At 35.9% G+C, this 11366-nt stretch overlaps 1 protein-coding gene and 1 pseudogene across 1 annotated transcript; one reads left to right on the top strand and one right to left on the bottom strand.

The window, feature by feature from the left end:
• Positions 1–439: 439 nt before the first annotated feature.
• LOC127658833 (uncharacterized) lies at positions 440–1386 on the top strand (annotated as a pseudogene).
• A 6849-nt stretch (positions 1387–8235) lies between these two features.
• LOC127658832 (uncharacterized) lies at positions 8236–9318 on the bottom strand. The gene has a single exon (XM_052148365.1). The coding sequence runs from the start codon at positions 9316–9318 to the stop codon at positions 8236–8238; it is 1083 nt and encodes a 360-aa protein (XP_052004325.1).
• Positions 9319–11366: the final 2048 nt, after the last annotated feature.

Here is an 11366-nt window from a genome sequence, read left to right as displayed (position 1 = left end):
AGTCATTACTTAATAATGAGTGATCCTATTTCCCTTTTGAATACAAATGGAAACTGATCCAGTAAATTACACATAGTTTTCATAATTATACTAGCACGGATATAAAATCATTTACAGTATCAATCACTATATGACACTTGGGATGGAGACTTAACTATGGGCTTTTAGTTTAAGAAGATTTGCAAAGAACTCGAAAACCAGCCTACATAGTGCTCAGACTAACTACTTAATTTGCTTGTTGTGGATCAGTTTTTCAGATTTCTGCTCCAAATGCCATGCTCCATTTCAGAGTATCGACAGTACATTAACCTGTAGCTCACCAATGTGGTTCCTGAAAGTCTTACTGATATGCCCATTCAAGATTCATTTAAATGAGGGGGTGGAGCCTCCAATGTGCATAAAGCTGTGGAAAACTTTGCTCTTAGTGGCAAATGGAAAAATGGATTCCTACATTATTAACATGAGCTCATTGGCATTTGCTATACTGAATGGGCCTGTTTCTGGTGCCACTATTCTGATGAACATGTTTTTTGTGTACTGTTTGTCTTATCCACAGACAGGACCAGACAACAGCATAAAACCACCTCTTAATGTTTTACTGGGATCACTTATTGGGTGCAGCCTCACTCTTAATGTTTTTAACCTGTTATTCGTGTCATTTGACAGTTTTTATCCCAAACTATGGATGTACACGATTGCATCAGCAGTTAAAATGTATGCCACAAGGACCAGTTTTACCACCTCTCTTGGAATGAATATATTTTACTACTTTCAGATTGTTCCTGTCCGGCTGCCTTTTTTGGTCTGGGTGAAGATGCACATCAAGCATTTTATGTACTCGGGATCTTCTTTTTATTTGAATTCTTTCTCCAAGTTATGCACCCATGGAAAGAGGCTATTTCTAAAGTGGACTTGAATTCAACCTGTATTCATGAGAACATCATTAAAGGAAATATAGATGTACAATATAACCTATCAATGGCACACTTTTGGCTTAGATGCGGTTATTTTTTCCTTTGTCTTGTCATTATGCTGGCATCAACCATTGCAACCATTCTCTACCTGCAGATTCACACGAAGAACATGGAGGAGAATACCAGCCCTTTATCTGCCCTTAATCAGCAGAGGCAGATGAGAGTGACCATCATGGGCATCATAAAGATGGTCCTCTACTTTCTCTCTTCAGTGTGGCTCATGATAGAAGATCTCATGATTTATTATTTTGGCATATGTTTTGATCAGAAAAACCATGTAGGTGGCTCTGTTGCAGCACTATACTCTCTTGGATCAGCCATCATTTTATGTGTTGGTCAGTCAACATTCTGGCTTAGGGTGATAGATATTGGGAAAAAACTTCTGGAAACCCTGAAATTTTCATCTGACTGAAGGCACAAACCTTTTTCATAATCACTTAGTTTAGGTTATTTGTTGTCTGACAAAAGATCCAAATGAACTGTGGAGAAGCGCTGCAAACTGCAAAAATCTTCTGATATAGCCGGTATGCTGGTGAAAGAAACATGGAAGATTTCATTATCATTGAACAGGAAGTAATTTCTTTTTTTTGTCAAAAATCACAGAAGTACACGTAACATAATATCAACAATTTAGGTTGATATTTAAACATGTATATAAAAGTATAAAAGTACATTTTTCACCATTTTAATAACATTTTTACAATCATTAGTGATGTGTTTTTTAAGTACAGCTATTCAGTGTAATCTCTCACTTATGCCATTAAAACTGGGTGAATACCAATTCTTAAAGAACTGACAAAAACAAAACAAAAAACAGCCTGAAATAGTTTTAAAGGGAGTTCAAGCAGAGCAGGAGAACCTTCCAAAAGTATTTCATGTCAACTACCCAAATCCACAATATTGAAATTATTTATTGGTTCAAAACATTATTCAATGCTATGATTGAAATGTTGTAATTCAAATGTATTTTATCAGCAATGTAAATAATCCAACAACATAAGGTACAGAAATATGAAATGAAATGTGTTAACATTTACAAACCACAAAACCCATGTCTGAAGGGTTCAGTGATTTTTTGGAAATCATATAGTCCTGCAAGTTTCTCCCCTTTGACATATGGGCACACATTTAGAAGGGATATTTATATCATGTAAAGTCTCTTGGTAGATTTCAGTCATGAATGACTCAAAATGATTTTATAGCACCTAAAACGCTCATTTGTCGCCACCTAGTGACATTTCCAGAAGGGGTCACTCAACTAATCAGTTAATAAAATTGAACAGATTTGTGAAACACAATCAAGCCAAAATAATCGTTATTTTGCAGCTAATTCTGCACAATTGTAAACTTGAATAAATTTGAATCACTAAAATAGCTGGAATTAATGCTTTTAGCTTATTCTTTTATATATATCCCCAGAATTTTTTTTTCTCTTTTTCGCCCCTCATGAGTTTGCATCCCTGTAATTTGTTGTGGCATTGCAAGAACAAATCTAAAAATTAGAAAATATGCATTACACATTTAGCACTCTTGCCACCTGTAACCTCACGCAGCCTAGCAAATTTTTTATTTTTTTTTTTGCATAGCCGAATATTAAACATTACAAGTAAATACGCTACAACAAGACAGAAAAAGTTCTTGAAAAGGAAAAATATTGACGATGGTTAGCCTATGTGGGATAGTGGTGTGCCATAGAATGTTTTAGTCGTAAAAAGTGTGCCTTGGTAGAAAAAAGGTTGGGAAACACTGGTTTAGATAGCTAATGGAGGAAAAGTCACAAAATATTGTACCACTCAGATAAATGACACCATTTTTATTAAAGAAACTAAATCAAAATGAGTCAAAAATTACCCGAACATCACAAGAGGGTTAAAACACGCTGTGTCCATTCCAGTGCTTAATAAATCTGATAACCATGTTAGTATAGGCCTAATTATGAAAACTATGTGCAATTTAATGGGTCAATTTCCATTTGTATTTACAATAGAAATATTGGATCACTGACATTATTATTTACCAAATGTCTTATTTCTGATAGCCTATTTCCTGGCTACATAAATCTTGTGATGCTCACTAAAATCATCAGTGATGTTCTGGTATGGAATTATATTTGGACCTTTATTCCGCACATACAAAATTAGTTTTGTAGAGAAAAGTAGGCTATTGTCTCCAGGGGCGTAGCACCAAATTTTGGGCCCTGGGTACAAACCATCTTGCTGGGCCCCCGTACCAAATATGTATGTATAGAAAACTGACTTCTAAGGGGCCCCCCCTGCCTCGGGCCCTGGGTACTCGGTACCCTTTACCCCCCCAGTCCGACGGCCCTGATTGTCTCGCAAAGAAGATTTAATTTTGGATATGCGCAAATCAAAACGCGAAGATGTTAACAAGCGCATTAACTGTTGCTTAGCAACTAATTTTTCTAGTTGTTTTTATATGCTATTGCTAAGCTATTGCTATCTTTAGATTTGAAATGTCAGCAAGAAAGAGATTGACTGCCACAGAGGCTTTAGCCTTGTTTCAAAGCTTTGGCGATGCTGAGTCTGATGGAGGAGCAGGTTCAGATAGTCTCTTGGTTTCTTGACAGTTCACCTGACACGGACTCAGAGAGAGCAAGTTTAGCGATCGGCGATAAACGGCTTAGAAAATACCTTCCAAAATAGTAATACTGTAAAACATGGAAACCTAATCATATTCTTCAAGCTTGTTTTCTTTATTTTCACTCGATATTATGAGCATTTGTCTGCAAAAGCCGTAGCAATGTGAGTAACCCCAGGAAGAGGTCCTCCTGTCACAGTGGTAAGTAAGGGACCGTAGAGAAAGTGCAATTTTCCCATCTTTCATAATAGCTTGGTGTGTGAACTGCATGTCCAATATAAACCTTCTTTTTGCAATAGCTAAATTACACCATTCACCATTCTTAAATAAATAAAGCAAATTAATGCTTTTTCTAAAAACTATAATGAGTAATTGAACATTTCAAATGGAAGATGGGGACAGAGTTATGCTGTCTAGCCAATTTAGGCCTACTGCTCTCTTTTCCAAATTAGAAAAATATTTTCTACTTTGTAATTCAGTTGGAGCTCAGAGGCTCAAAGGCTAAAAGAAGGAAATGGATTTAAGAAAAGGATTTTACCTAGGATAAGGATGAATGAATGATGTAACTAAAAAGTGCATACATATGTGGAGAGATGCGGTCCTCAAGACAAGAGTTTTGACACTAGCACTTGATGCATTCAGTTGTTCTAATTGTGAGTAAACCAGTTTATTACCTATTGCTGTGTTTCTTTAATGGATCATTTAAATTGTCTTAAACATTATTTAGGTTGATAAATTGACAGAATTTAATTCACTTAAACAAACAAAATTCCTACAAATGTAATTTATTTTAATAAAAAAATTAATTAAATTTAAATATATTGAGATTTTATTCATTTACTCTTGATTAAAATTTCATGGAGTTTTGTTAATCTGAAATCATAAATTAATCATAAATCTGAAATATAGGCAAGTTTTTGGAGTGTGCTCTCCATAGGAAAATTTTGAAAAGACATTTATTAAACTACATTTTTAGATTTAGATTTTGTATAATTTTGGCTTATTTTAAAGTGCTGACATGCCACAATTTCAGACACATTTGCAGGCAAGGGATAAAGGAGCATCTTCTCGCTGCAGCCACTGTTTCACAACAGTTACCAGCAAGTGAATATATATCATGCACTCTGCTTTAGGAGGTGTTTAGGTTTGTGTGGTTTGTGAGCCCAGAGACTATATAAAGTAATTTCTATTAAAAAATAATCACTTCTGTTAAAATAAATGGGAGAAATTGGAATGCCCAAAGGTCAACATATGTAGGACGGAAGTTCCACCTTCAGATAAAAGAGTCAATCCCCTTTTAAATACAGATATCTCCTGTCAATCAACTCGAGAACGTGCACGCATATTAACTAAACAAGATTGAGGTAAAGAAGCACAATTTAGTATATATTATATCTGACCAGTATAGTCAGATTTTACTGCTGATTTAAGAAATATTCTTTGATCATAATCTAGACCCATCGTTTTGGAGATTAGATTTTGGTCTTTCCCCATTCAAGAAGATAGGTGATGCACTGGCATCCCGCTTGTTTACATAGAAACTATAGAATGAAAATAATAAAAACAAGCTTGAAGAATATTAAAAGGTTTACATGTTTTACAGTATCACTATTTTTGGAAAGTATTTTCTAAGCCGTTTATCGCTGAATGTGTCAGGAATAAAAAAAAAAAAAAACTATCTAAACCTTGCTTTTCACTACAGCCAATGACGTCGCTGGACATTATTTCCATCTATGCTACAATTACTTGCTTCTGTCACACACACAACAGCTTCCTATCATCTTTACACACTCTACTGATTGGTCAAGTTTAGGAAAACTGTCTGTGCAATGGATTTGGAATTTGAGACAGAGGTAGTAAAAATGTATAAGCAATTTCGCCTCAGGGGCTATCCTAAAAAGTGGCTTAGATTATGCCCTTTAAGTTTACAGGGTTTGTACCATTCCTCCTTTGCCCAAAAGCAATAGAAAAAAAACTTTTCTCGACACAGCCAAGAAATTAAAGAAATGTTCAAATAAACATTAATATGTTTTAAAGAGTGATCCTATTTAATCCAATCTTTTTCAGGAACCTCCGCTCTTTGCACATTATAGATCAAAAAATATTAGAGATTTTTTTTTTTTTTTGGTTAAAGCGACACTTTCACTCGTAATAAGAATGATGGACAGTTGGATGAATCCATTGTTTTTTCCCCATGTTTTAATTGCAAGAATCGCATGCAAGAATAACAACAGGAAAATCTGCTCATTTCGGAGCTGTATAACTGACAGTACAGCATGTACAGTACAAAACAGTTGGTCACTTGTAGTTCTGAGAATGTCATTTATCTAATTTCTTGTCCATGCAACAAAAAATATGTGGGAAAACCATTAGACAAATTAGAACACGTATACTTGAGCATATGAGTGCCGTGAGAAGGAAAGATTTAGCACAATTGCACGCCACTTTAATATAACTGAACATAGTTATATTTGCAAATATGACTATGTACAGTTTACATTTGGAAATACGTGTAGACATTTTTGAATCTCGGGTGATGGTTATACTATGCCCATGTTTTTGGATTATGCATGATCAATTTTTGTATTGACATTTCTTGAAGTAAAATGTATATGACACAAAATATAATTCCTCACTGATTTGTGTGCATACAACACTTCTTTGAATAATGAATATTACTGGCATGGTTGTGATATAATGGGTAAAAATGTTTTTATGTATACTATGTGTAATTTGTGTCCTTCTCTATCTCCTGATATATACACGTATATTCTTGATAATTTGTCTTTGTTACTCTAACAAACTCAGCAAAAAAAAAAAAAAAAAGAAACATCTCACTTTCAACTGCTTTTATTTTCAGCAAACTTAACATGTGTAAATATTTGTATGAACATAAAAAGATTCAACCACTAAGACATAAACTGAACAAGTTTCACAGACATGTGACTAACAGAAATGGACTTGCAAGTTCCTGGACATTTCTGAGGGCATTTCTGGCCCTCACCCTCCGATCCAACAGGTCCCAGACATGCTCAATGGGATTGAGATCCGGACTCTTTGCTGGCCATGGCAGAACACTGACATTCCTGTCTTGCAGGAAATCACACACATAATGAGCAGTATGGCTGATGGCATTGTCGTATTGGAGAGTCATGTCAGGATGAGCCTGCAGGAAGGGTACCACATGAGGGAGAAGGATGTCGTCCCTGTAACACACAGCATTGAGATTGCCTGCAATGACAACAAGCTCGATGATGCTGTGACCCTCCACCTCCCAATCGATCCCGCTCCAGAGTACAGGCCTCGGTGTAACGCTCATTCCTTTGAAGATAAACGAGAGTCTGACCAGCACACCTGATGAGACAAAACCTTGTCTCGTTAGTGAAGAGCACTTTTTTGCCAGTCCTGTCTTGTCCAGCGAAGGTGGGTTTGTGCAAATAGGTGACGTTGTTGGCGGTGAAGTCTAGTAAGGTCCTGCCTTCAAACAGGCATACAAGCCCTCAGTCCAGCCTCTCTCAGCCTATTGTGGACAGTTTGAGCACTGATGGAGGGATTGTGCGTCCCTGGTGTAACTCGGGCAGTTGTTGCCATCCTGTACCTGTCCCGCAGGGGTGTTATTCGGATGTACCGATCCTGTGCAGGTGTTGTTACACATGGTCTGCCACTGCGAGGACTATCAACTGTCCTTCTTGTCTCCCTGTAGCGCTGTCTTAGGCGTCTCGCAGTATGGACATTGCAATTTATAGCCCTGGCCAAATCTGCAGTCCTCTTGCCTCCATGCAGCATGTCTAAGGCACATTCACACAGATGAGCAGGGACACTGGGCATCTTTCTTTTGGTGTTTTTCAAAGTCAGTAGAACGGTCTCTTTAGTGTCCTAGGTTTTTATAACTGTGACCTTATTGCCTACCATCTTTAATCTGTTAGTGTCTTAATGACCGTTCCACAGGTGCAGGTGCACATTAATTGTTTATGGTTCATTGAACAAACATTTGTATAGTTTAAGTCTATTCTATTAGGACAACTATGGTAAATACTCCCTCTTTATAAATGGAATAAGGTGTTTTATTGTTAATGGGACACTGATGACTTTGCACTGAGCACGTTTTGGCCTCTCAAAAAATAACTTATTCTTTAATTATGAATATCCATATGAATATATATTAAATATATTTCTACACATTGTGTGCAAGCTTCCCCTCTCTTTTTGACCCATGCAATATAAAAATACAGTAGCCTACAAGGAAAACTGTTTGGCTGTTACAATAACAAAATATAGCCAATGAAATATGGGCTGAAATATATATATAAATATATTTCATATATGCTAGACTATGACAGCTGACATAATTAATCATATGTCCTTTTCTATTGTTTCTTTTCATTAATCAGTTCAGTCACAAGGGTTGGGATACAATGCATAAACTTAATGCACAAACATAAGCTTTTCTAATTTAATGTCCAGAATAGAACAAAATGGAATAGAATCTTAATGTGATTTTTCATGTTCATGTTATATAATAATATTTTTGTTTTCATACATTAGTTTGAGTGCTACCCCAGTATTGCTTTCCAATAAACCTCATTTAACAATGCCTATAAATGCATCTGATGCCAGAAGTCCATTGACCTAAAGTGAGTTATGAGGAAAGAGGTTTGTGTCTTCAGTCAGATGAAAATTTCAGGGTTTGCAGAAGTTTTTTCCAGATATCTATCACCCTAAGCCGGAATATTGTCTGACAAAAACCTAAAATGATGGTTGTTCCAAGAGAGTATAGTGCCACAACAGAGTCACACAAATATTCACCTTCATCAAAATTTTCAACAAAATAGTAAAAAATAATATCTTCTGCTGCAAGCGATCCAGAGGAGAGAAAGTAGAGGACTGTCTGTATAACACCCATGATGGTCACTCTCATTTGCCTCTCAAGATGAAGTGCAGAGAAAGAGCTTGTGTTCTCCTTCATGCTCTTCATGTGACTCCACAAGTAGAAAACGGTGGCACTGCTTGATGCCAGCATAATGAAAACACATAGGAAAAAATAACCACAGAGAAGCCAAAAGTTTGTTGTTAACAGTAAATATTTTAAATCCATGTTTCCATTGGTGATGTTCACTTGAACACTGGTTAAATTCAAGTCCGCTGCAGGCACAGCATGTTCCGATGGGTACATAATTTCTAGAACAAATTCAAAAGAAAAGAAGATTCTATCAAAAAACAATGTCAAGTACATAATGACTTTGATGTGCGTCTTCACCCAAACCAAAAAAGACTTCTGGACAGGAACGATCTGAAAGTAGTAAAACACATTTAGTCCAAGAGAGGAGTTAAAACTGGTCCTCATGGCAAACAGAGTAACAGCGTATGAAATGGAGTACAGCAACGCAGCTGGATGAAAATGGTCAAACAACACAAACAACAGGTTAAAAACGTTAAGCGTGAGATTGCACCCAATAAGTGATCCCAGTAAAACATTAAGAGGCGGCTTCAGCCTGTTCTTTGTTCCGTTCTCTGGAAAAAACATACAGTACACAAAAAACATGTTCATCAGAATGGTAGCGCCAGAAACAGGCACAGTCAGTATGGTAAATTCCAATAAGTTCATGTTAATGCTGTAGGATTCTATTTTCCCGCTGGCCACAAAGAGCAACAACTTTCTTTTAAGAACACTGGAGGCTCCACCCCATAATTTGAATGCATATAGAATGGGCAAAAGCAACATCTCATTAAGACTTTCAGGGACCATAAGAGAGGTGTGATATAGATTGATGTAAATCCTGTGCAGTAGACCATGGCATTGTGATTAGAAGCCATTAGACCTGAAAACTCAGTGGTCTACATCTGGCAAAAGAATGGGGCCTCTGAAAATATTGGAAAAATGACTTAAATTGTGATTTAGCTTGAGCTATGTATGGAGTTTTTTAACTTACTTTATGTTTGTCTACCCTGCAATCAGCCCCATTCTGCTGAATTACTAAGAAGTGCCAAACCCCATCTGACATTTTTGCATCAATTCAAACTTCCATTTTTACTGAAGCCCCCCCCCACACCCAAATAAATGTTCTGACTACACCCTTGTTTACAACTAAAAATACATGACCTACTGTTGCAGTGTGATCATTCTGTTGTCCTTTATATTATGTAATGTACTTTTCATAAACCCACTCGCTTAATCTATTTATGCATCCCAGTGATTAATAAACCTGACATTTTTGTATAATTATGAAAACTATGGGCAATTCACTGGATCAGTTTCCATATTTACAATGGAAATGGGATCACATACAAATTTACTACCAAATGTGAACTATCCCTTTAACCACTGCAAATCTTCTGGTATGGACATTGCTGCCCCAAGTTGATGACCAGATTTTCAGAGTTGAGTTCAGGTGAAGAAGGTGTAGGCAGATGTTATGCAAGTGTGAAACCTACAAAAACTAGTCATTTAGCCTTTTTTTTATGCTGCATTTGCTTCAGAATCTGGGAAAATACAGTTATAAACCAAGCACCTTTTGGTCAAGGCTGTAAATTCATGTGTCAAAGTTTACTAAACTCGAACCCTAAAGGAAATGTCTTCGCCACCGGTAGTCCATTAGGCGAAATTGCTGATTGTGGAGATCCCCAACGAGATGACTTTATTTTGCCTGCAGAATTTCGGCATGCGAAAGTAAATGTGACCAAGCTTAAAGAATGTTCTTAATGAATTGCACTAAGGAATTTCTTACAAACTTCTAATAATATATATCCTAATAAAAAGAAAATCCAGAAGATTTTTTATGAATCTGGCAGCTCTACCCAAAGGCTTTTGGCCAGCAACAGAACATACACAACTCCAGTGTACCTGTCCCAAAGAATATATTTCCTAACTCACTTTTTTCTATTAACAAATAATGTATTATAGGCATATCCTTTCGATTGACTTTTCACAAACAAAATAAAAAAAAAATTAAAAAAACATTAATTATTTAAGATGGTCCTAAATTGCCAATCACAACTATTTAAAAAAGAGAAAAAGATTTCCGGCAAATAAAAGAGGCACAATTAATAAAATACTATTTTACTACTATACAACTACAATTGTATTTTCATTTGAAAAGGAAAAAGTAGTTTGATTTTAATAATTTCCTCCTTATCCAGTGACTCACTGTGGTCAATTTGCTGTTGACACATCCTTTCTAATGTGTTATTTTATACACAGCTCATTGTAAAACCTTATGAACCATAACCTCATCAATATACTTTTATTTGCATTTTGAAAGCTGAAATGCAGCAACATGAATATTGACATCTGTTCCACAAATGCTTCTAGAAAAAAAGAGACTTCTATTAAACGAAACAAACACAAAACTTAAGAAACCAATCTTTATTTCTCATTTTAAAATACAAGTCTGACTACAACGCCAGATTTAAGTGACCATCCTCAAAGGAAGGGAAAATACAAATAAGTTGGGAAAGATGTCTCTGATATTAACGATTACAAATAAAGCATGCCTCATCAGAACACACTTTAGATCAAACGGACACCTGGCACCAGGTGAAGTCCATTCTCTCATGCACCAGTAAGCATCCATACAAATACATACTCACTAAGGGTTGGTGTGAGGTCCTCAGGTAATACTAGAATATCTTTATCTGAAAAGGACATCTTAAATATAATAAATTAGAAAAAAAAAAATAAAACAAGGCAGTACTGCATTTTGTGATTATTACTGTTGTAAAAAAAAAATGACAATATTGGAATTGTCTTGCTACATTTTGTAACATTTAAATGTGTTTTCCTTCATGTTTTGTTTT

This window comes from Xyrauchen texanus, chromosome 18, assembly GCF_025860055.1.
Source record: "Xyrauchen texanus isolate HMW12.3.18 chromosome 18, RBS_HiC_50CHRs, whole genome shotgun sequence".
Lineage (NCBI taxonomy): Eukaryota > Metazoa > Chordata > Actinopteri > Cypriniformes > Catostomidae > Xyrauchen > Xyrauchen texanus.
This window is presented reverse-complemented; position numbering and strand designations above follow the sequence as displayed.

What these genes read in the sequence shown, in the direction of transcription:
- LOC127658832 (XM_052148365.1), bottom strand. Translation starts at nt 9,318, where the DNA reads ATGGTCCCTGAAAGTCTTAATGAGATGTTGCTTTTGCCCATTCTATAT.